The following is a 26,381-nucleotide window of genomic DNA, read 5'->3' as shown; positions in this document are numbered from 1 at the left end:
TATAATCCCTAATGGTTAAGCTAAGTCTTCCCCACTGTTGCATAAACTGATGGTTTCTTCTTCTGTTCTTAGTCACTAAGAACTAAAATACCTTTACTTATTTTTATTCACTTTTCTGACATCCATGTAATGCAATAGAAAATAATTATTTGACATTGAACGCTTTGACTCAGTTCGCACATAATGGCAGCAAATGCTAGGTTGATGAACTGACAATTTGCTGCGGTGCATTCTGAGCATGTTCTTTTGCGATTTTGAATATTCATTCTCTGATTGGAGTTGCTACATGATATCTGATACCATAAGTTAATTGTGGGTTAAACAATGCAGAGTTAACCTACAATTAGTAGTTGAGTTAAACAACCCACAGTTACCCTATGATTAACCTCAGGTGTCCAGGTTCAGACATTACGTAGCAACCTCTGGGCAGCAGGTTGAATATTCCAAAAGGCTGTGGAACACACCTAGCACATGCTGCAACAAATTGTGGGTTAATTAACTCCTGTTTGCCGCTCCACCATGCAAACGGGACTTTTGTGTTTCATTGTATTTGTAGGATAGTTTCATTCCAGTAATTATAGTACCAAATCAGATTTAAACAGAGGTTAATTTTAGGTTCCATATTTTTTCTCAGTGACCTTGATTTGTATTTGTTTGCAAGGATAATAAAAAGCCTTGGCCTATAGGATCAGGATGGATCACAAGTGTTGTGGAAATACCCCCCTTGAAAATGTCAAGATCTTCTATCCTTAGCATCAGAAAATGAATTGGATAGGTTGCCTGGTTCATACAGTCTGCATTGCTGCTTCAATATCCATCTTGCACCTAAGTATGTGTTGACCAGTCAACCCTATCTAACTCCCTTACCCTCCCATATGTGAAGATATTCCGTCCTTCCATTAAGAAGTTAGCAAAGGTTTGTTGTGCTTCTACAAAATCTGCCCCATTCTCCCCACACACACTGTTGGCCCTCTGAGAATGCAACCCCTCTGTGTAAATTGACTAACTATTCTCCATGCAGTCTTAACATTGCAATATTAAAGTAAAACAAAACTTTCCTTTATTCTTTTGAAAAATGGATTGGCTCCTTTTGAATAAAGGATACTTCACTGGTTTCATGTTTGAGTTTTAGAAATAAAAAAGGCTCAGGCTTATTAAATCAGATGGTGCAATTTCACCCAGTTAAGGTAGAACTAAATACATTATAACTGCTAACAGTTTTGAATATATGTGGGAAGATATTAACATGGAAAGGCATATTTAAACAGTGATACAATGGTAATCTTTACCAACTATTTACCTTTTAAAATTTTTGTTAGCAATTAAAAGTATGAACCTACAGGCAACATTTTCAAGCAGATAAAAGCATTGGGGTACTTTCCCAAGATGATTGGGTTGCCTTCCATTCTTATCTCATCCATGCGCTGACGGACATAACGGGTCTGATTGTTTGCTTTGCAGAAAGTTTCATCTGTGATGCTGGTTATGTTGTTCCACTGCAAATCAAAATAAGGAATTTGAAAAATCTGAATATCCAGAACTAATTAATAGATGCACTAGCTCAATATTTTATTTTGTTCAGATACCATTACTTTACTTTTCTGTCAAGCACTATGAGAATTTGTGCTGCAAAATTTTATAGGAGGTGGCTTTTCCAAACTCCTTTCACTAAAGTCTGGCTCCTTGGTTGCTCTTGCTGTACAATATTTATTCCATTTTTTTGATCCTAATTGAGACAATTTGATTCTTTACATGAAGATAAGTACAATTCCTGTAAAGTTGGAGATTCCTGCAGACTACAGATGGGAGTTCCTACAGTAACGTGGCCATTCATAAGAATCTGTAACTTACTGGAAATAAATGTTCCTTGCTAAGTGTTTCCTTAGCTGAGCCTGCTGTGCAGAACATTGCTTTTTTAAATTTCATTTATAACCACTTTTCTGCCAAGGTAGTTTACTGTTATAATAAACAAAACAAAAATGAAATAATACTACCAACAATCCCCCCCCCCCCCCGAGGTATCCCAGGTCATTGTAGGTCTTTTCAGGAGCTGATGACATGAGTTCCCTGGGCTTTTCCTCTTTTGCCTTTCTCTCACAGTACACAGGTTTTAAGTAGCTCTAGAGAAAGCGAGTTAACAGACTTTCAGAGCAATCCTGTGTTTGTTTATTCAGAAGTAAGTCCTACTATGCTCAAGGAACTTGCTATCAAGTGTTCATAGGATTGCAGTCTTTCTGGTTGTGGTTCCAAGGCCTAGAGCAGTCTTCCCCAACTTGTTGCCCTCCAGATGTTTTAGGTTGTATTTCACACCTTTCCCAAGGAAATTCTTGGTTCATCTGAACTTAGCTTGGATTTTGGGATCTTGGTGTTTTTCCACAGTGAAGCAATAAACAAGGATAACAGAAGTATAGTGCTGTAACCTTGTTACTCGGGCATTTTCAGTTGTCTGAATTGAAGACTGCATATCTTTTTGCAGAACTCTTCATGCATATATTGTTACAGATGTGGAGTGGTTTTCCTGTATTGCAAACTTGATATAGTAGTAAGATGAAGCACTATGTGCTGTCATCATATGTATGCTGTATCTTGACATTTAATTGGAGTTCTTGTATAAGAGCAAAATTTAATTGGAGTTCTTGTATAAGAGCAAAATGGTTACATTAGTGAATGATAAGAAAGCTTTTTGAACATCGGAAGAAATGTTTTTAAAAGCAATAATTTGCACTCCTAAAGTTTGTACAGTTAGAAAGTGTTTCAAGACCTGAAGATGCAGAATACGCAGGCTCTCTGGCAAGTTAGCAGGAACAGACTCCAGTACATTTTTTGCTAGGTAGAGATATGACAAATTGGTCAGCTTCTGTGAGGTGGAGAAAGAGAGAGGGGGGGAAGAAAAATGGTTTTAGAAGCAGTTTAACCAAGGTAGACAGTATTTTTATTATAGTAATAATACTTAGAATAACATTTTACATTTTAATATATGCTTTATAATCTGAAGCATATATTAAGAAAAAGCCAATTATTGCTTAATCTACATTTATTGATTTTTGTTAAACAAGTTACCATTCTTCAGCACAAGTTAAGCCAACACCAGTGTGCTAGATGCAGTAGAAACATGGAAACTACATGCACTGTTGTGGTGCTATGTGACATGGTGAGGTGCTATGTGACAAGGTGAGCTATTTTATGAAACACAAGAAATGCAAAACCATTTATGTGATTCTTGAATTCCAGCCAATAATGGTTTGGAGAAGTAGAAAGCATAGGGTAAAATCCAACATAAGGCCTACTTAGAGTAGACGCATCGAAATAACTTCTTAGTCGTGAAACAAATATTGAAATTATTAGGGTTGACTCTTGAGTATTTGGAGCTAAATCCAATGTTACTTCAGTGGACTTCCGCTCATGCAACAGGCATTTGCCTTCCCCTCCTCCTCTTTCAGTCCTCTGCATGCCCCCCCCATCTGCTCTGGAGGTCTCTCAGCTGCAGGGAGAAAAGGAAATTCAATTCGCCAATGGTATCTGTCCTTCTACCAAAAGAACACCATTGGATACAACCCTTACTTATGAGTTGTAATCACAAATTATGTTACCTTGAAAGCATTTGCTTTAATTCCTCTGCTTTTAATTCTATTATTGTTTGCATTAAATGTAGTTAGCTTGGGAGGCAAAACTGGAAGCTTGACAAGCCAATTATCAGCAAGTGAAAGTTCTTCTAATAATAGCAGCTTTGCAAAGGCCCCATCTTCAATTTCTTGAATTGCATTTCCAGTCAAATCAATTCTTCTTATGGTAGCTTAAAAAGAGAAACAATGTTACATTAAGTTTCAGTGCTTTTTGGAGGCAGTCACCTGCTTAAATGCCTATTAAAGTGATGCTGCAAAATGGGATGAGGAGCAGAAGCCAGTCCAAGGTATGGTTGTGATGGTTTCTCTGAATCTCTGCCTAGATGTAGATGAATCATCTCTGCTAGAATGTTCCTTCTGTCCAGGAGGAGCACCAGCTGTCAATGACTAATTTTTAAGGAAGGTGTTATTTGTTATTCCTACAAAAGTTGGACATGAAACAAAGTTTTGCAGTGTATCCTTACTCTCTGTTCTGAGTGGCAGCTAGCCAGCTGTGCCCTCCCCCAGCCAGGATACTATAAATCAGGGATTGTCAACATGGTGCCCATGAGCTTCCACCAGGATCCCTGAATACACCCATCAGACCCCAGCTGCCAGCCCTGCCACCTTTTTCCTCCCTGCTCACATCAGCGGTCCTAATGAAGGAGGAAGCAAAATTGTAAACTGGTGCAGAAATGGGACTGAACAAACTTGTGCTTGAAAAAAATGCAGATATTATCAGAAATGAAACAGATTTATCCATCCCTATTTCCAGGTTCCTGTCAGGCAGTTTGGGGTGTGTGTGTGTGTGTTGTGTGTTTTAGAATATTATGACTGGTCAATATCATAGATGAGCACACAAAATGAAGTGTTACTGTAGCACTGTATGCAGTCTTTGGGACCCCGAGTAGGACTGCTGTAGGACTGGACTGGGACCCTGAGTAGGACTGCTGTAGCAGTAATCTGCTTCTGGGGTTGAGACAGCCCTGAACAGAAGATCTATAGTGATCCTTTTCCAGATTTGCTGGTGATTCAATAGAAGCATTGTATTGTGCTAGGACTGTAGCATTCCTCTTTAGGGTTGGCTCAAGCCCCAGCCCAGAGCGCTGTAGGATTAATATTCCAGCTATTTGAAGAGGAGCTCTGTAGTGTTACTGGTAGTGTTATAATTCTCAAGTTCAGGGTGCAAACCTCCAAGGTCCTAAAAATATAAGTAATTAAAGGATAACAAAGAGTATTTTTAATGCTTTATCCAAACTTTCAGTATATTCTAATTAATCAAGAAAGGTATAGTTCTAAATATATACTTACGAAGTTCTGCAAAGTCGGAGGCTTTCACCTTTTTGATGAGATTGAAACGTGCATAAATATATCCTGTTCCCTTTGGTAGAGCTGGGATGCTTTCAATAGTTGTTTCTTCACAATAAACTGAGCCACTTAAACAAGTACATAGCAAACAGGTAGCCAAATCTGAAAGCATATAACTTTGTTTTATGTATAAGTAGAAGGTTGAAAGAATGACTTGGCACTAGTGGTAACAAGTTTTGGGGGCAAAATGCCTTTATTCAGATCTTGAGTGCATTTTGTAGACATTCGGGTATGCAAACACTTTAACTATTGTTTTGTTTTAAAAAATAAAAAGCTTTCTGGCAGCTCCATTCTATAAAACAAATCCTTAAAATCCCTTCTAATACTTGGTATAATTTAATACACCTCATGTATCCAAATAGTCAGATGTTTGTATTAATATTAATCTAAAGTAACAGTACACTTTAGGTTATGCTGACTTAAATGAGAACACAGTAAATATGCATAAATAAGAGATCCAGGTAACAGTTCTCTTTGAGTTTTACTGTATTACTGAATAGATCTGTTATGGAAAAAAGTTTTTGCGGAATAGAGGCTATTTCATTAGATGCATGAGGTATATCACACGTGCACACACACATGTATAGAGAGGATTACATACAAATAATGGGGCCAAAGGTGATGAAATGGAAGTGTCTGTGATATTCCTATGCAAAACTCACATTTATGCAAGGCAAGTACGTAAGAGCATTTGCAATAGCGTTAACTGGCAATAAGAGAACCCTCCTAGCTTTTCTGTGTTAACTCAGTATAGAGGAATGAGGTGCCTTGTCCTTCGTGGCCTGCACTGACCCCAGATGGCCACCACACTGCTGAATTCCTGTTACATTAAGCAGCAAGACAAAAAACTTAATTTTTGCTTTAAAACAAGGGGTGCAGGAAGAGTGTACCTTATTTTAATGTAAAATCAATGGGGAGGATCTAATTGTGACCTGGTCTTCCAGAAACTTGCATTTCCGGTCATTTGGGGGCTTGCCCCCAGAAGCACTATATCAGTGCCACCTGCAGTTGGGGCCCCCTGCACTTCTGGGGCCAGCAGCACACATACTGGGAACCAGCGGTGCTCGGTAAGGCACAGTTGGATCCTACCCATGCTCTCCAGGGGCTATGGGAGCACAGTTTAGCATTAAGGCAAGGTGTGCACTACACGTGTACCTTGCTTTGAAGTGGTAATGCGGCTTTTTTCTTGATGCTGAATTGCCACCGACATTCATGAGCAATTTGGAAGTGGTGGGGGTTGAGGCCTTCAGAACCTCTGAAGTTGCCCACGCCTGAATTAATAGAATCACACTTGCTGATAAATTCTACTTCAGCTATTTTATGCTGGAGTATCCTTTTGAAGTTCTTTAGTTGAAACATGGTAATTTTCAGGATAACAGAAGAGTATCCTGTGAGAGTGAAATGTTCTCCCACTAGTTTCTGAAGGTCACCATTCTTAGGACAGATTTGTGTCTATGTGTTCTACATATGTAGTCACCAGAATGGCATATCATGTTGTGGGTGAGCAGACAAATAAGCTGCTGATGGCTAATGTTACTACGTCCTGTAATATCGTTGACCAAATAGGTTTGAGGACAGAGTTGGCATCTGAATTAGTTGCACATAGTGCCTGTGTGAATGTTTCTTTTAGGTGGCCACAAGTCTTCCTTCTGTGTTTCACTCCTCTCGAATTTTTAGTAATGTTGAGGAAAATTTATAAAACAAATGATAGAAATAAATTTCATATAATGGTAGTCATATCATATAGAAAAAGATGTTAAAACACAGTGTTGGATCCAGAGTACCTCTTCTGCAAATTGAAGGGTTCCTTCTGTTTGCAGAAGGGACTCAGATCCAGCAGATTGCACTGGAGGAAGGGTGGGGGAAGTGATGTTCATCAATTCCCTTTCTCTCCTACAGTCCCCAGAGCCACCTCCCATCTTGTTCCAGATAGTCCCCCAGCCCTCCAGAGCTGCTTTTCAAGGGGCACAGGAAACTGCAGGTGGAAGGAGGAATTTCTGAAATTTGTTGCACTGGGAGTGTCCTATGCATGGAGTTCTGCTCACAGGAACTTTGGATCCAAGCTCCAGTGTACTCACTCATGGTTTCCAATTTTGTATTTTGGTTCCTTTTTGGAATAAAGAGAAATAAAGTGAGACGTATTCTGTTCTTTTTGATTAAGATTGGTAATTAGGTATTTTTGTAAACTGATGGATGTTTGTGCAGTCATGATAATAAGTTTACAAAACATGCGATCCGACATCTAGCTTTACTGCTCATACATGCCTGTGTTAATCATTTGTGTATACTTTCTTGCCACGTATGATCAGATGAGTGTCCAATTATTTAAATTTCGATTTCGATTAAATGTTTTCCTAGTAAGAATATTCCTCACACTCTCTTCATAGGAAGGGCCTCTCTTATTTTATTTCTCTGAGGGGTGTTTTTATCAGGAATAAGAAAGGTCTTTCATCTTTATTCTGCTTTGGCAAGATAAATATGTCATAATGAAAGGGGATGTCAATGAAAGTGATTGGAAACCTTTGCTGGGGAAGAGGAAAGGAGTACCTCTTTTCCATGTGACAATACAAAATGGGATGGACCCAGTATTTGTTTTATCTGTCAGGTGAGATACATTTGCTCCACACAGTAGAGGTAAGTAGTGGCTATTTGCTTTCCTTGTCCTTAGTGCAAGCACATTGGGAAATGGCCAGCTTCACTCTTTTGAAAAGATCCAAACTTTGTGTGCTTTTTTCCTGCCACCAATTGTATAGTAGCTCTGAGCTGTATTTTCCCCACTGTGATTCAGTTTTCGACAGGGAAAGCTGACAGCTCCTAAAGCAATTTCACTTCTTTGTTCCATTTATGTTGTCGCTAGGATTGGGGACAAGTACTTTTTAACTTTTCTCCCCCCTTTCTCTAGGGCAGGGGTGGGCAACACACAGTTTGCAAGATGCATGCCCTGCCACCCCCTGGTGCATCCTTCGCTGCCCCTGTCACCCCCTAACAAATGGGGGGGGGATCTGCTCTAAATCACCACAGAGGTTTACCAAGGACAAATTTAAGTTGTTATCAAGCTGATTTTTTTGGTCACCACTACAGCAAGAGTGCAGCCTGCTGGGAGGTCAGGGGTGGGGAATTGGCCCCTTGACTGCTCAAAGTTGCCCACCCCTTCCAGCAAGAATAGTTTGGCAATGAAGGATTAAGCATTAGGCAACAATAACAAGGTTTTCTCACAGCTCCTCATTCAAACAGAACTTTCTCTTTCATTTTCAGGAATTCATATTACAAAATAACAGCAATCTACCATATTTTGTAAGCTTGAGATGGAAACGTTTTAGAAATAATGTGTAGTCTAATTCCATTCATTATTGTATGGATTGAAGAGTGTCTTGAGCTCACAGATAGATGAAAATAATAATAATGAATGCAGGTAGTATTTTATTTATTTTATTTCATTTATATACCGCCCCATACCTGATGGGTTAAAATAGTTTTACCGCTCTCTGTAAAACTGCTGAGGGTTAAAAGTAAGACCAAGAGAAATGGTCTTGGTTTGATTTTTGTGTTCAGCTATTTCTGTTACTTTGATTTTAATTGTGATGTAACAGCTCCCTTGAATACTGTAATATTGTGACAACAGAATGAAATTTGATACATGTTTCAATTTTTTTTTAAAAAAAGAAGTGCAGTTCCCCCACTTGTTTTCAAGGAAGAAGAAATGATGTAAAACATGCATTGTAATTCTGAAACAAAGTCTTATGAAACCTGTCACTACTACTTATATGTAATCTGTTATATAGTACTGTTTTTGTTAATGAAGGTGGAATATTATTGATTTAGGGCACAATCCTCTGTCTGCTAGACAGTGGCTAGACGGCCATAGGATTGTTCAGTTCCTGGAAAACCACTTCCCCTCCCCTCTCCCACTTCCTCGTAGGCAGTGTGGATTGTCCCTGGGCTCCGCACACAGATGAGCAGTGTGGAGTTGGGCAAAAGGGGGTGTTCCCGGGGCAGGGAGTGCTGGCACGATGCTTCCTATGCGACATTCCCCACCCCCCCCGCTCCGAAGTCCCACAGCTAGATAGCTGAAATCAGCTGTCTAGCCATGAGTGCCGGGCAGCTGGAGCTCAGAGGAATAGATTGCCTCCGTGCTTTGCCTGCCCTCCATTGGATAGGCGGTTGCCTCCAAGTTTGGAGGCAGCTTCGTCTCCCCATAAGTTTGCTCCCTTAGGAACTGCAGCAGTTCTAATCCTTTTGAAGCTTAAAAAAGCTATTTATGCAGACTTGCAAATATTTTTGGAGAGGTACTGACCTGTGGTGATGTGGGATGGAAAATTTTCCAGTGCTTTATTTTTCTGAGGAAAAATTTCATTTTTCCTCAGAAAATATATAACATATGTCATATGTTCATTAGTAACAATGAATGGATGCCAAATGCAAATACAATATTAGGCAAGCTTGACAATTTCAAAGTTGTAATTGATGTTTTTCAGATGATTATCCCTATTAAGTATGTGAGAGAATACATATATGTCACTGAAATACATATGTCCCTGTGAAATGGAATTAATGAGTCATGATTAATGCAAAACATGGCCCCTCCAGGAAATTCCTGACTTGTGTGGCGGATAACTTCCTCCTACAGAAAGTACAGGAAGGAACTAGAGGATCGGCTATCCTTGACTTGATCCTAACCAACAGAGATGACTTAGTGGATAAAGTAGCAGTTACAGGAACTCTGGGGGAAAGCGACCATGTTGTACTTGAGTTCTTGGTTCTAAGGGAAGCAAAAGCCGAGTGTAGTCAAACGTGTACCCTGGATTTTAGGAAAGCTGATTTTAATGAACTCAGAACAATGATCAGTAAGGTCCCATGACAAGTGACGCTAACGAGAAAAGGAGTCCAAGATGGGTGGGAGCTTTTAAAAAAGGAAATTCTCAAGGCACAATTACAAACAATTCCAACAAGAAGAAAAGGTGGAAGACAACAGAAGAAGCCACTGTAGCTTCACAAAAAGCTTAGGGAAGACCTGAAAACAAAAAAGGACACATATAGGAAGTGGAAAGAAGGCCAAGTAACAATGGAAGAGTACAGGCAGGTAGCACAGAACTGCAGGGATGGTGTCAGGAAGGCTAAAGCTGAGAACGAGCTAAGGTTAGCGAGGGATGCTAAAAACAACAAAAAGCCTTTCTTCAGCTACATGCATAGTAAAAGGCAGAGGAAAAAAATGGTGGTTCAGCTATTAAATAAGGATGGCAAAACAATAACAGATGACAAAGAAAAGGCAGAGGTGCTCAATTCCTACTTTGGCTCAGTCTTCTCTCAAAAGAGGGTCTATGGCCCCCCTGGCAAAGGCAAAGTACAGGCTGAAGGGGCAGGATTACAGCTTGAGATCGATAGGCATATGGTCAAGGAACACCTAATGACTTTGAATGAGTTCAAATCTCCAGGGCCAGATGAACTGCATCCTATAGTAATGAAGGAACTGGCAGAAGAACTCTCAGAACCGCTGTCTACTCTCTTTTGACAAATCATGGAGGACGGGTGAAGTGCCACATAACTGGAGGCGGGCTAATGTTGTCCCTGTCTTCAAAAAGGGTAAAAAGGAGGAACCTGGGAACTACAGACCAGTCAGTCTGACCTCAATCCCTGGGAAAATTCTGGAGCAGATGATAAAGCAATCCATCTGTAAGCACCTTGAAAACAATGCAGTAATTACTCAAAGCCAACATGGATTTGTCAAAAACAAGTCCTGCCAGATGAATCTGATCTCATTTTTTGATCAAGTAACCTCCCTTGTGGACCGTGGGAATGCTGTAGACATCATATACTTCCACTTCAGCAAAGCTTTCGACAAAGTGCCCCATGATATCCTGATGAGCAAACTAGCTCAGAGTGGGCTAGATGAAACAACGATCCAGTGGATCCACAGTTGGCTACAGAATCGGACTCAAAGGGTGCTTATCAATGGGACCTTCTCAAACTGGGGAGAGGTAATGAGTGGGGTACTGCAGGGCTCAGTCCTGGGCCCAGTGCTCTTCAACGTTTTTATTAATGTCTTGGAGGAGGAGGTGCAGGGAATGCTGATCAGATTTGCAGATGACACCAAATTGGGCGGGATAGCTAATACTTTGGAAGACAGAAACAAAATTCAGAGTGATCTGGATAGACTGGAGCGCTGGGCAGAAAACAGCAGAATGACATTTAATAGGGATAAATGCCAAGTTCTGCACCTAGGAAAAAGAAACCAAATGCACAGTTACAAGATGGGGGATACATGGCTCAACAACACGACAATCGAGAAGGATCTTGGAATTGTTGTCGATCACAAGCTGAAGATGAGCCAACAATGTGATGTGGCTGCAAAAAAGGCAAATGCTCTTTTGGGCTGCATTCATAGAAGCATAGCTTCCAAAACCCGGGAAGTAGTAGTTCCCCTCTACTCAGTGCTGGTGAGGCCTCATCTGGAGTACTGTGTCCAGTTCTGGGCACCACACTTCAAGAAGGATGCAGACAAACTGAAGAAGGTTCAGAGGAGGGCAACAAAGATGATCAGGGGACTGGAAACAAAGCCCAATGAAGAGAGACTGAAAGAACTGGGCATGTTTAGCCTTGAGAAGAGAAGACTAAGGGGAGATATGATAGCGCTCTTCAAGTCCTTAAAAGCTTGTCACTGAGAGGAAGGCTAGGATCTCTTCTTGATCGTCCCAGAGTGCAGGACACGGAATAATGGGCTCAAGTTACAGGAAGCCAGATTCTGGCTGAACATCAGGACAAACTTCCTGACTGTTAGAGCAATACGACAATGGAACCAATGACCTAGGGAGGTGGTGTGCTCTCCCACACTGGAGGCATTCAAGATGAGGCTGGACAGCCATCTGTCAGGGATGCTCTGACTTGGATTCCTGCATTGAGCTGGGGGCTGGACTCAATGGCCTTGTAGGCCCCTTCCAACCCTACTATTCTTTGATTCTATGATCTGCATAGGAGTGGGAGCTTGTCATTGAATTTCTTCACTCATCTTTTATATATTATATTTATTTTAGAAATATTTTGTATTTGCAAATATAACAAGAACAACAACAACAAAAGAAAGGGGGAGTCACAAAAAAGAAAAGAAAAAAGGAAGAACATATTTAAAACATAGCCATACATAATCATGGAATCATAGGGTTAGAAGGGGCCTACAGGACCATTGAGTCCAACCCCCTGCTCAATGCAGGAAGCCTGATTCCCAGGCAGTCCCCCATCCAAGTACTAACCAGAGCCGACCCTGCTTAGCTTCCGAGATCAGACAAGATCAGGCACATCCAGCCCTTTGCTCAGATGAGTCATTCAATGAAAAAGAAAGAAAGAAAAGGGTGTGTGTTTGTGTGTGTGGCAGGGAGGGAGGATTTGACCCTTCTGCCTTGAGAAGAGAAGACTGAGGGGAGACATGATCGCGCTCTTCGAGTACTTGAAAAGTTGTCACAGAGAGAAAGGCCAGGATCGCTTCTCGATCATCCCAGAGTGCAGGACACAGAATAATGGACTCAAGTTACAGGAAGCCAGATTCTGGCTGAACAGCAGGAAAACTTCCTGACTGTTAGAGCAATACATAGAAGCATAGCTTCCAAATCCCGGGAAGTACTAGTTCCCCTCTACTCAGCATTGGTTAGGCATCATCTGGAGTATTGTGTCCAGTTCTGGATGCAGAAGAAGGATGCAGACAAACTGGAGAGGGTTCAGAGGAGGGCAACAAAGATGATCAGAGGACTGGAAACAAAGCCCTATGAAGAGAGACTGAAAGAACTGGGCATGTTTAGCCTTGAGAAGAGAAGACTGAGGGGACATAGGATAGCGCTCTCAAGTACTTGAAAGGTTGTCACAGAGAGGAAGGCCAGGATCTCTTCTCCATCATCCCAGAGTGCAGGACATGGAATAACAGGCTCAAGTTACAGGAAGCCAGATTCCGGCTGAACATCAGAAAAGACTTCCTGACTGTTAGAGCAATACGACAATGGAACCAATTACCTAGGGAGGTGGTGGGCTCTCCCACACTGGAGGCGTTCAAGACGAGGCTGGACAGCCATCTGTCAGGGATGCTCTTGGACTTGGATTCCTGCATTGAGCAGGGGGTTGGACTCGATGGCCTTGTAGGCCCCTTCCAACCCTACTATTCTATGATTCTATGACAGCAAAACTGAACGTGCCCTAACAGCCATCATGGAAGAGAGTTAAACTCTGTTGAAATAGATGAGTGGTTGTCAGCATATTATGCACAGGTCTTTGGGCTGCTAAAACTAATTAGTACAGCCTTCCCCAACCTGGTGCCTTCCATGGTGACTGAAGGATTCTGGAGTTGTAGCCCAACATACCTGGAGGGCACCAGGGTGGGGAAGGCTGAATTAGTCCATCAAGAGTTTTCTGTACCTTCATTTCATCTTTACATTTAAACAAGGGAAGTATATGCTACTCTTTAATTTTTTTTACAGATATTCCAGTTAAGAGGTGTATAGAATATAACATTTAAATGTCATTAAGTGTGCTTTAATTTTTCTCCTCAACTATTTTGGCTCACATACTTGTGGTATGTTGAGACAAAAAATTAACATGGGATACTTTTTTAGCTTCATTGTTTTACTTGTATTTATTAAACATACTAGATTAGATCACTCTATAGTGATTTTCTGATCACTATAAACCTAAACCTAAAAATGTTCTGGTGCAAATTATCCTATGCAAATTAGCCTAATTTGCATTAGAAAATTTTCCAATTCAAAATTTTCTGGAAAACCCACATCACTGCCGATCTGTTCTCCTGCTACCTGCTTCACCATTGCCTGCTCTTCTAGCTGACCCTGAAATGCCATAACTGTAGTGCTGAAGCAACTACACAAAAGACTAATTCCATACTGTTTCATATTGTCAACACTAAACTCTGACTGCCAGAAGGAGCAGGGGGGCATGTGTAGTTGAGCTTCCCTCCTGTTGCTACCTGGGACCACTTCTATTTGGGAAAATGAAGCTCTGTGGTGTTTGTGGGCATGTGCTTGCTGTTTTGACTTTAATGGTCCATTTTAAACCTAGAGTGTATAAACACAGCTGCCATAATACACATTTGTTTGGCTAGATGAAGGCAGGAGAGGGGACAACAGTCCTTTTTGCCACTTTTGCTGCTTATCCAGGGCAGTTGTTACTTCCTCTGGGCAAATGGGAAATTGAATAATGGTTCTTATATTTATATGTATTCTGTCTTTGGGAACTATTTTGTTTATTTGAAGCTCGATATTGTAATGTAATACAATCTTACCTGTATAATTTGTTGATCCTTTGCCAGGTCCCTCTGCATCTCTCTGCACTTGGAGTTCATTTTCATGGAAAAGGGTCATACCATTGTTTTCCTTTTACATTGGAAGTTATAAACACACATACAATAACAACAGGTGTTAATATAGTAATACTCAATAATAGTTGTGGTAAAGCCTTTACAAGTCAATAAAAGCATATTTTCTGGAGCTTTTCCTGGTGTCTTGGAAACAGTATAGGAAATTTTTTTTAAACTAACATACAGCAGTGCTTCCTGGATAGGGTAACTTCATGTGACATTTTACATTGAATACACTCAAATAACTTAAATGGAAATAACTACAAAATGCTACATAACAGTAACAGGGGGAGTGGCCCAGTTCAGATGTTACATTACATTCTGGGTCTAACTGTGGTTTGTTGGATCAGGAAGTCTTGTATTAAGTGCTTCCAGATTAATGAAACACAGATTTGTCAAACCACAGTTTGCTGTTACATCTGAACTGCGAAGCAGTGGTATATATGTTTCCTTTAACCAGGAGCAAACAACCATGGTTTTCAATTCTGGTTTTTAGGGAGCACTCAGCCTAATTAGAGATGTGATAATGTGAAAATGACTATGGGAAAAATCCTTAAACAATAACTATGGTGCTGAAGGAACTTAACCAATGATTGTTCATATGTTGTTCCATATCAGTAGCATTATGGTTGAGACAGCTAATATACAGCTGACCATACTTTTCACTCAATCCATATTATTTTGGAAAGGGGAGACTTTCTGTGTAGATCAACAGTGGCATGACATAGTGGTGCAGCACAATGACCAAGATGACCATGTCCCAAACACATAGTATGAGATTCAAGGATATCGCAACTGCTCAACAGGAATTGGAGCTCAAGTAGGGCTCCAAGATTAACTTGATCCCTGTCTGGAAGCCATGTTAGTGTAGTTTACATGTTACACGGAAGCATCTTTGCTCTTGTATTAATCCATAGATATCATTAAAAACAAAGAAGGAAGTTTTCTGATGCTACCACCTGTCTGTTTCTGGCTTTATCCACATATACGGACATACCTTTCAGGAGCTGAAACAGACCTTGTGATGCCTATGTTTTCTGATTTTTTTAATGAATTAAAACTGGAGGCACACCTTACACTTAATTTTATATGGAGATAAATTGTTGTAATTTCCACTCTCTATTAGCTTCCAGCATACCAGGTATGCATCCTCCTTGGAACAGTAAGATATCCCATTTATTCTTGCTTCTGCTCTCCCTTTGCTCTTATTGAGATAGGTCTGTGCTGTGCTTTGAATAAACATGACCATATGAAGCTCCCTTAAACTGAGTCAGACTATTTCACCTAGTATTGTGTAGTGTGACTGGCAGCAGTCCTCCAGGGTTTGGGGCAGAATTACAGCTGAGTTACAAATGGTCCTATAACAAAAGATGTCAGGGATTGAACCTGGGCCCTTTTGCATGCAAAGCAAGTGTTCTGTCATGGAGCTGTGGCTGTGGACCATTTCTGGACAGTAGTGATGCTTCTGGGATTTTCCCACGCCTAACATCAGCTGTGGTGCAGGCTGTATTAGGAAATTCTGACATGTATTTACTCCCTCAAGATGATTCCACTGGCCAGATATTGGTGATGGAGAACAAAAAGGGACAGAAATGTGCACAAAAGAATTGCATGCAGAAAATAAAGACAGGCAAAAAAGATTTTGAAGAGCATATCACGAAAAACATTAAGCCCAACAATAAAGAAAAATCTTTAAAAACACCAGAATCAGGAAAATGGCTAGGGAGGTGGTTGGACCATTTGATGTTAAAGGAGTACTAAAAAAGAATAAGGAGATGACAAAGAAACTAAATTAATCCTGTTTGTTTTCACTGCAGGAGATGTGGGACAGATACCTATATCTGATCTGATATTTTCTGTGTCTGATCACTGGATCCAGGTGGTATCCATCCAAGAGTTCTTAAAGAAGTCAAGTGTGAAATTGCTGATCTTCTAACAAAAATATGTAACTTTTCCTAGGATGGGTCTCTGTGCCCGAGGACTGGAAACTGGCTAATGTAACACCAGTTTTTTTAAAAAGGATCCAGGAAATTATTGATTTTCAGTACATATAGGCCAGGTAGTTTAACATCTGTTCTGGGTAAATTGGAAAGCATTATTAAATATATAATTATCAAGCATACAGAAGGACAAGTCCTGCTGAAAAAGAATCAACATGGCCTCTGCAAAGTTAAGTCCTTTCACACTAACCTTTTAGAGTTTTTTGAGAGTGTCGTCAAGCATATGGATTGGGGTAATCCGGTAGACATTGTTTACTTGGATTTTCAAAAGGCTTTTGACAAAGTCCCTCACCAAAGACTCCTGAGCAAACTTAGCAGTTATGGGATAAGACGAGAGCCTTATGGATAGGTAACTAGTTAAAGAACAGAAAGAAGAGAGTAGGAATAAATGGTCAGTTTTTGCAGTGGAGGGATATAAATAGTGGGGTCCCCAAAGACAAGAACCATTGCTTCTTAATTTCTTCATAACTGATATGGAGTTAGGTGTGAACAGTAAGACAAGTTTGCAGATGGCACCATATTATTTAGAGTGATGTTTCTCCCTCTCCCTGTCTCCCTCTCCGTCTCGTATAATACTAGAATCCAGAATGATCCAGTGATGCTGAATGGTGGAAGATTTTGAAGAGATAAATTGAAGTCTTCACACTGTGCATAATTGTGGAAACTGCTACCACAAAATGTAGTGGTGTCCACCAACTTGGATGGCTTTTATAGGGGATTAAGCAATTAATGGAGGAGAAAGCTACCAATGGCTATTAGTCATGATGGCTGTATGTTACCTCTAGTATGTGAGGCAGTATGTCCTTCAATACCAATTGCTGGGGAACATGAGTGGGAGAGTGCTATTGCACTCATGTCCTGTTTATGGACTTCCCATAGACATCTGGTTTGCCACTGTGTGAGCAGAATGCTAGATTAGATACACCATTGGTCTCCTCCAAAGAAGAAGGACTCTTCTTAAGTTTTTACAGGAGTGCTGAAGAGCAATATTCTGTGGGGCCTGCTGCCTTCAAGGCATAAAGTCATGGATGGATCCAACAAGGTGGCTTAACTTAATTTAGATAGTAAACTTGTGGACAGAATTTTGTTGTTCTACTTAGGCTTTTTTCTTTTTTAAGATTTAAGGAATAATTATAAAACATACTTCAGTTCCTCTCAAGGTACAGTAGTATGCCACTATGTTTGTTGATCCCTCTGAATTACTCCTATTTATGAACAGAAAACACCACTGGAATCCTAAATGGCCTCTATTTAAAAGTGAGGTGTCAGATAGTTGTGTGGGGTGGGGTTTTTTTTGCATAATGAGTTCAAAAGATTAGATAAATGCATGGGATATCTAATGCTTAATTTTCAGTGAGTTAATTTTGTTGAGTACAATCTAGTGTTATAAAATTATAAGCAATTAATCTTACTTTTATTATTAATTCATAACCTGTCTGATTCTGTTTTAAAGTGTAACATACTAATTCTTAGCATCTCCTAAATAGCAAGTTCAGTTGGTCTAATTTTGCTGCTCTTCTTTAACCCTCATTAATCCTGCAATACAACGGATGTATAAGAGATTGTAAATTGAAGCTCATTACCTTATTGGAATGCCATCTACTGGTGCAAAGCAGAGTTGTTTGCTATTCTTAAATGTTTACACTTTCCCTCTTAGGTAAATAATTTTTAAAATAAGAAATATACAACCTTAAGGAGTAAACAGTTCAGAGCTTCATACATGTGCATATATGTAACGATTAAAATAGACACTATTGATTAGCTACTGTATGGTGCAACACACTGTTAGTGTACTGCTTATCTTCATTCTAAATGTAGTGGGAATTAATAAGGCGTGCTGATGATACAGTGCTGTGTTTCAGTCTGAATAACTAAAGACATTACTGAAGTAGTGTTATTTATCATTTATATAATACAGTATATAATGTGTGAAGTGTCTTATGTTTATTATAGTTGCCCTACCAGAATAGGCCACTCTGAAATCTGTTTTACAAATGTGGGGCTAAGCCTATGACTTGCCAAGGCCACAAAACAAGTTCATGGGATCAGGTCTCCCAGATTTGTCAATATATTTCTATCAATGGACCACAGTGGCATTTTTGTGTATAGGTGGAAAAAAATAACTATGATTATATGATATGTCATTGGAAAATTGTGATTTGGGGGAAAAAGCAATTAATAGGTTTGTGTCCAATGTTAGTTTTACTCCCTTGGACTGCAGACTCTGGCCTCATCCTTCAGACAGAGAACCAAGGGCACTGGGAGGGCCGTTGCCGCTCAGAATAAACATCATGGCAAAGAGGAGACCAGCCTAAGCCCATATATTAGCCAGAGAAGGAACAGTTACAGGGAGCTTGTTTTGCCCTTCTGGGCCAGAAAGAACTTATATAAGAACTTTGAAATGAAGAACTTGTGCCTAAGTTTTGCTTTTTTTCCCCCTCCTCCCACCCAATCCCTTTTCCTTTAGTGTCATATCTTTTAGATTGTAACCTGAGGGAAGGGACTGTCATATCATTAATCTCTGCAAGCTGCTCTGGGAGCCTTTTTTGGCTGACGAGTAGAGTAAAAATGCTGTAAGTAAAATAAAATACTTAAGAGTAGACCCATTGAAATGAATGGATCTTAAATCGGACTAACATTTGATACAGCCCATAATAATATACTAAGGCAAGCTTAGGCTGATGCCCATTGTTTGTGGACCACATGGTGTACCATGTTACATACTGCTATGTGCCCAAACAGATTTGCATTAGGATAAAGGGACAAAGCCTGCCAAAATAAAACAATTGTGTAACTTTATATTTTTCTTTTTGGATCATTTTGCATTTTCTTTACTTCTTTTCCTTGTTTTTATTTTTGCCTATGGAACATGCATACATGCATAGATGGCTAGTTCATACATTGGCAGAATGGAAAAAAGTAAAATATAACTTATAAACTACCTTATTTTTTACTGCATCCTGTAGTTTCTCTTCATAATCTTCCTGAAATAATGTGTCTTCATAACCTTGCTTGAATACGGTGTCTTCAAGAGTGGTCAAGCCATGATCATAAAACGGGGCTGAGTTTTGTTGATTAGGTGGTGCTAACTTCACCAGGGGCATAAAAAAACTAAAGAAGAGACTAAATTTCTGCAAAGTCTTCATTTCAAGAGATCAGGCTTATATTGAGCTGGAAGAACTAGGGAGAATGACTTCTTTGTGACTGGAAAGAAAAAAGCAATCTGTCAAAACAATATTTAAAGCCTAGAAGACTACTTGGCAGTGACTTTCTAATGCTCAAGGAACATGGAATTTTTTTTTAACTCTTAGTGTTCTTTATTTAAATACTTTTAATGTTTAAAAAGTTTAATGTACAGTGTAGCAAAAAAATAATTCAAGAACAACTTCATGTCATTTCAGATTATTATGTGTTGTGAGTTTCAGAGCTCAGTAGAAACATTTGCAAAGCATTGTTTGAGATCTGGTATTTATAGTGAAGAAATAGTTAAAAAGGGAACAGGGCTGAGCCCAGCCCCAGACTGCAAATACTTTTCATTATCTTAAAGAACTGTTTTGTAGCGCAAATTAGGCTTTGAAATATGTAACAAAGAAATAAAAATACATTTTAAATATCAGAAAAAACATGCATACAATTGAAGAAAAGTACCACAATTACACATGTAATCTAGATGCCTTATAGTCAAAACACTTTTACAGTAACTTAAAACAATTTGCTATATAATAAGATAATTTCTTGGAAAGCAGTACCTACCGTTTTTGCTGACTGAGATCTCTTGTGACTTTTTCAATATAGCTTTCTGTGCATTAATTCCAAATGGCCAGAGAATGGTAACGTTATGGATTATTTTCAACAGACTGAAATGATACTACTACAAAAATTGCGAAGCCTCCAAAGCACTTTCTGTGGGGTAAAGAGAACTGTGTCAGCGTGCAGTCTTATACGGAAAATAATGATAAATCAGTCTTGCTCAACTAATGTATTGGAACAGATCCAGCTTAGTATTTTGATCAAGTCGCTCTTATCGTTTAAAACGTTTACTGGACCAACTGTAGTTTCATGCAATAGATACTTAAGTGATGTCATGTGCTTTTCATTTAGTTTAACTTTTAATGGGAAACAAAGAAGCTGACTTCCGTTTCAGATGAAACATATGTATTCCACTTTTTTGTGCAGTAAAAGGTTGTGATTCAAGATACACACAGAGGAAGTAAAGGTTTACATTTGAAGCATATGCCTTTAAATATTAATTTGTGGACACTGCTTTCTATTAACCATCTTGAGCTCTTTCTTCAGCAATGTTAGGGTTAACTGCTTCTAGTTTTTGGAAGGCTCACTAGCATTCCAGCTTTAATAGCTCATTATAGAAAACACTGCGATATGCATTCACTGAGAGTGGAATTTGTGGCAGAAAGAAGTTTGCATATGAAGGCATTTAATGAAATATCTTAGAGACTAATGTCCTAATATGAAATATGTTTCCAATATTTCATACCTCTTAAAAGAGTTCTCATTGTTTTATACGTAAGCAGCGAAGACAAACAAGACAAATGTTTGTACATTTAACAAACATTGTTAAATGTACAAACAGCATTTAATGTTTAAGAGAGTAACTAATTAAACTGTGATTTGCTGATGTTACTTTTAGCTGGGTCATGAAACAAAAGATGTATCAGCTGAGAATATTTTACTTTAGAGGTATTTTTTTCCTTACGCCAAAAGCTATACTGTTGTAGAATGTTTATTGCCCCCACAAAAGCCAAAGTTCAGAAACCAGCTGTTTTCTCTGGAAGCTTTTCTCAGTTGGAGTTGGATGCTTTGGTTTAATACATCTGCTGGTTTACAATCTGTGCTTATAATTCTTCATGTTGAAACTTGATCTATCTTGAACATAACTGTTTCCCCTGAATTTTTGCAAATAAAGAATAATTGTTGTAAATGAAATCATTGCACATTGTCAACGAGCCACTGTGGCGTAGTGGTTAGAGGTTTGGACTGGGGAGTTCTGGTTTCAAGTCCCCACTTGGCCATGAAACTCACCAGGTGATTTTGGGCCAAGTCACTCTCAACCTAACCTACCTCACAAGGTTGTTGTGAGGATAAAGCAGAAAGGAGGAGGATTATGTACATCATCTTGGGCTCCTTGGAGAAAAAAGTCAGGATATAAATAATAATAAAAATACAAAGTGTTTCTGGCCAATTTTTGCTTTTGGCTCTTAATGCATGGATATTAATTATAAGAAGATTTTTAGAGTTCTCTATGGCCAGTGGCTTCTGTTATTTGTTCTCTTAATAAATGCAGTGATTTACTGATGATGGCCATCTGGTTCTTTATGTTGGAAAGTCTGGTGTGACTTACATGACAGTTGTTTTATATAGAGAAAGCATGGCAACTCAGCATTTAGTATTGTAGGCATAAGTGCAGGCTAGAGACAATTTAAAAGAAGTTCAAATCAACTTACTTTATTAGTGCTTTCATACACATAGTCAGAGAAGGCTATGTAACACTGTTGAACTACAAGCACCCCCTAAAGCTGGGTGCGTGAGTATAAGCAAGCGAATGCATGAGATATGGTTACTTGCTTCCTCTCTGGAGAGACTGCATGGCACTTGTTGCAGAGGCAAGAAGAGAAGGAGGAAGAAAGAAGAGGAAGGGGAGGGCGCAGGAAATGGGAACTGATCAAGCTATGGAACATTCTCTATCGCCCCGTAGTGTCTGGAAGCATGCGGAATTCCCATTATCCAACACTTTATGCCATGCTTACAGCTCAACCTGATGTATGGACTGTCCAAAATAAACATGATAGACTGCAGTGCTCATGCAAAGAGAATTCCCCATCCCATCCTCCCCATTGCACCTGCCTGGCATCCCTCAAATCCTCTTCTGAGGGTCAGGAGGCCTTCAGGAAAGGCCCAGGGTGTGATGTTGGAGAAGTGAATTGGAGGAACTCAGCAGATACAGCTCCCATCTATGCAAGCAGCCTCTGCCCGATTTTCCCCCACCCCACATCCCAGACCTTTCCTTACCCTTAAGAGAGACTTTTCAGGTGACTACAGGGGCAAGGAGTCCTCTTGCATGAGTACAACTTTGTATGCAACGCATGGAAATACTGAAATGAAATTGAGTCTTGTGTTGTCCAGGTACTACAGAAGCATCCTTTGATGGTGTTTTGACTGTGATCAGCTGAGGTTTTATTTCCTTGGGTGTTGGCAATCTGTAGACAGTAGATTGAATGGGAAAGCTCTTCTCAAACTTGTAGGTGGCAGGTTGTGACTGAATAAGCCCTGTCTAGGGCAAATGGCTCCCCATCCATTTTCTTCAGAAATTTAACTGCCTAGAGAAGGAGCCAAAGCCTCCCCTTCATTACTTAGTTACTACTTGTGTATTGTATGTCAATTTTGATCACTAGTGTAAAGCCCATGTTGCCATGGGCGTTAGTAGTCTGAGGGTGAAACATACTGTTCCTTGACTCCTGCTATATCTGTCCTCGAGAAGCTGTATGGAGGTTACTTTCCTTCAACACAACTGAGGAATTTTGTCCTTTGCTTACTCACACCTGTTGCTGCTGAATGACATTCGCTTCTTCCCCTCAGGCCTCAAGCCCACCTCTTTCCCTCTTCCCCCACATTTTAAGACCAGGCTTTTCCTAGGACCACTTCTTTTCCTCCTTCTCTGGTGCCCCAGAGTTCACTGCCACCTCCACCACCATACCTGCTGCCAATATGGCCCAAGGCCCTCCCCCCGTCCCCACCTTTGTGTTTCTCTCCCTATGCACCTGCGTGGTGTGGAGCTACATGGGAGCTGTAGTTCCCCGACTGCCTCAGGCTCCTGGCCAGGGTACAGAAACCTACTGTTTGCCTAGTAAAACTCAAGTTTTGAACTTTTTCAGTTTCAATATTTTCTGCATGTCTACACTGCTCAAGGTTCAGTTTAATTTTTTTTTTTTTTTAGCAAAATTACTCTGGTAGATCTTTAGTAATAAGTGTTACGCTAACGTATACTTACATAGATACCCTTGTACACTGCCCTGGTATCTGCAAGGATGAAAGGTGGTTTAAAAATATTTTTAATAAACAAATACTCCAGTAATTTCCAAAATGTGTGTCAGAACACACTACTGTTCTGCAAGAGAACTGCTTTTGTGTGTTAGTGAAAAATAAATTAATTGTTCCTGTGAATGCGAAAGATAATCTACTCTGTCCTTTTGTGACTTTTTGCTCTGGCATAATCTCTTTCAAATCGGCCTGTGCTGGGGGCAGTGCCTCTGCCACCTCTCTGAACTAGATATGATTGGTTCATTCGATTTCTTCTGATGTACAAATGCAGTAGAATTACCGGCTTGCTGAAGGAGGCTGTCTGGAGTGCTGCTGCATGAGTCACTGCTCTGGGGTAGTTGCCTTCAATTTACAGCTAGGTCAGTGATTCCTGAAACACCCTGTTGATGGCTGAGCAAGTCACTGATGAAAGAACTCTTCTGTATTTAAGATAAGACTAGTGTGTGGGACAACATGGCCAGCTGTTGCTGTTCCATAAACTTCAATATACCTACCTACTGAGGCTGTATAATTCTTATATACTTTGAGAGTATTTTTTTTCAGCTGTAAGAGTGAAGATTGCCTTTAATTTGAATTCAGGTATAGGAGGTTTGGGAAATGCTGTAGTAGTTGATATAATAAATAAAATCACTCTTTTACTATGCCTGTAATTTGGGTGCCTTCCTAGCTGCCTGTCTCTCCATTTTGGTTCTAGCTTGATAATTTTCTACCTCCTTTTATTACTTGGTGGGGAATTCTGGAAGTTCCTGGGAAGATGACATCGTGATGGTAGTGTTACTTTTCATATTTTCACCTGGCTGCAGCAAAGGGAGATATCAGACAGCAAGGCCCATTCAATTGACTGGGTTGAGACTAGAGATGTGAAGGCCTGGAAAAAAATGTGGAAAAAACGTTTTTGTTTTTTTCTGAAAAATTGGAAAATTGAACAGCTTTAGATTATAGAACACTTTATTTTAGAATTTAAGACAAAGTATTTATTGTTACCCAGCCTTTACTCCCCCTAAATGATTTCTAAAAACTATGTAATAACGCTTTTATAGAAACACTAGAAATGTAAAATGTCTGGAAATAATGAAGCCATGGGGAAAAATATTTTTAATCCTCTCTGTAAGATTCCCAGCATAGTTATTTGTTTCATTCCTTATTACAATTATTGATGTAAAGTATATTTTACTGGTAGACATTTATGCTCAGTTTCCCAACATGTGACTGGAGTCACTAGTTGTGCAGTCTTGACAGTAAATGTGCGTTCTCAACAGCCTTGGATTTATTATCTAGAGTCCTGTGCTTCTGATGCTCTAGCACTCATTTAATGTAGTTCTAATCTATTCAGACAATAATTACAAATTTACTAACTGAATTTACTGTTAAAAATTTTAAAATATAATGATAATTTTATGAGCAAACTAAGTCATACATAAAATAACTTTAGGAACAGAAAGGCTGCTTTATGTTCCTGAAGCAGCCCTCCCCAATGTGGTGCCCTCTGGATGTTTTGGACTACAGTGCCCAGCATTCCTGACCATTGGCCATGCTGCCTGAGACTGCCGGGAGCTGAAGTCCAAAATATCTGGAGGGGATCAGGTTGGGGAAGGCTGTCTTAAAGCAACAAAGTGATGTTACATTTGTAAAGAGCGCTAAAAAAAATAGTATTGCTTATTTTTATTTTTCTGAAATTTCCAATTTTTCTGAAAGCCCCCAGAAAAAGGTTTTTTTATATCTCTGGTTGAGACACTAGCTGCCTTTTGACTCTTCCAGTCTCTCAGCTGTCCTCACTTGGATGCTGCTGTGGGAGAGATAGACAGTGGCTTGGTGCCATTTGGCTTCTCCCTTCCTTGAACGTCTTTACATCCACACTGGTCATTTTAAGAACAGCTGTACATCATTAAGAATTGAGGCCTGTGTGTCCTTGTTTTCCTCCTCCTTATCCCCTTTTCTTCTTTATGTCAAGGTTTATAAAGAGATGTAAAGGCCTGGAAAAAAATTGGGGAAGGGGGGATGAATTTTTTTAAGAACTTGCTTCCCCGCCCCCCGGGACAAAAAGAATTATCTGGGGGGGGGGTCTGAAATTTTCCCAATTCCCCCCCCCCATTTTTTCCTCTAGATTTTCACATCTCTAGGCTTATCTTCTTATAGGAGAAGCTCTATACAGTCAGTAAAAACAAGACCTGGAGCTGACTGTGGCTCAGATCATGAGCTGCTTCTTGCAAAATTTCGGCTTAAATTGAAGAACGTAGGGAAGGCCACTATGTATGACCCAAATCATATCCCTTATGAATGTACAGTGGAGGTGATGAATAGATTTCAGGGATTAGACCTGATAGACAGAGTGCCTGAGGAACTATGGACGGAGGTCCGTAACTTTGTTCAGGAGGCAGCAACGAAATCCATCCCAAAGAAAAAGAAATGCAAGATAGCCAAGTGGCTGTCTGAGGAGGCTTTAGAAGTAGCTGAGGAAAGAAGGGAAGCGAAAAGCAAGGGAGAAAGGGGAAGATATACCCAACTGAATGCAGAGTTCCAGAGAATAGCAAGGAGAGACAAGAAGGCCTTCTTAAATGAACAATGCAAAGAATTCGAGGAAAACAACAGAATGGGAAAGACTAGAGATCTCTCCAAGAAAATCGGAGATCTCAAGGGAACGTTTTGTGCAAAGACAGGCATGATAAAGGACAAAGAAGGCAGGGACCTAACAGAAGCAGATGAGATTAAGAAGAGGTGGAAAGAATACACAGAAGAACTATACAGGAAAGATCTGAATGTCCCTGATAGCCACGATAGTGCGGTCACTGAACTTGAGCCGGACATCCTCGAGAGTGAAGTCAAGTGGGCCTTAGGAAGCATTAGTAACAACAAAGCTAGCGGAGATGACAGTATTCCAACTGAGCTATTTAAAATCCTAAAAGATGATGCTGTTAAAGTGCTGCACTCAATATGCCAACAAATTTGGAACACTCAACAATGGCCGCAAGACTGGAAAAGGTCAGTTTACATTCCAATTCCAAAGAA

General features: G+C 39.8%; 2 protein-coding genes across 10 annotated transcripts in view; one reads left to right on the top strand and one right to left on the bottom strand.

Annotated features, from left to right (window-relative positions):
- Positions 1 to 26,381, top strand: part of CENPP (centromere protein P) — a 272,212-nt gene that overhangs the window by 41,044 nt on the left and 204,787 nt on the right. The gene's annotated exons all lie outside the window — the stretch shown is intronic.
- OGN (osteoglycin) lies at positions 1,106 to 20,412 on the bottom strand. 2 transcript variants are annotated; one of them, XM_084839845.1, is made up of 7 exons: positions 20,073 to 20,412; positions 19,262 to 19,523; positions 14,245 to 14,335; positions 4,914 to 5,072; positions 3,591 to 3,793; positions 2,762 to 2,857; positions 1,106 to 1,496 (listed from the first exon to the last, which is right to left on the bottom strand). In XM_084839845.1, exons 2-7 carry the CDS (start codon positions 19,463 to 19,465, stop codon positions 1,323 to 1,325), a joined length of 927 nt encoding a protein of 308 aa, XP_084695971.1. In that variant the 5' UTR covers positions 19,466 to 19,523; positions 20,073 to 20,412; the 3' UTR covers positions 1,106 to 1,322. The 2 variants fall into 2 exon arrangements, with proteins under 2 accessions (XP_084695971.1, XP_084695970.1); XM_084839844.1 differs by lacking the exon at positions 20,073 to 20,412 and having other exon boundaries at positions 19,262 to 19,532.

The sequence above is a fragment of the Heloderma suspectum genome, chromosome 2, assembly GCF_057233095.1.
Source record: "Heloderma suspectum isolate Gila_16-S chromosome 2, 16-S_ref, whole genome shotgun sequence".
Taxonomy (NCBI): domain Eukaryota; kingdom Metazoa; phylum Chordata; class Lepidosauria; order Squamata; family Helodermatidae; genus Heloderma; species Heloderma suspectum.
The sequence above is the reverse complement of the archived record's forward strand: the minus strand, read 5'-3'. Positions and strand labels throughout refer to the sequence as shown.

Bases quoted from the DNA above. Each gene is read 5' to 3' on its own strand.
- OGN (XM_084839845.1), bottom strand. From the start codon at position 19,465: ATGAAGACTTTGCAGAAATTTAGTCTCTTCTTTAGTTTTTTTATGCCC. The intron at 14,336-19,261 runs GTAGTTTATAAG...CCAATGTAAAAG, and splicing joins AGGATGCAGTAAAAAATAAG to GAAAACAATGGTATGACCCT. The intron at 3,794-4,913 runs GTAAGTATATAT...TCTCTTTTTAAG, and splicing joins CTCCGACTTTGCAGAACTTC to CTACCATAAGAAGAATTGAT.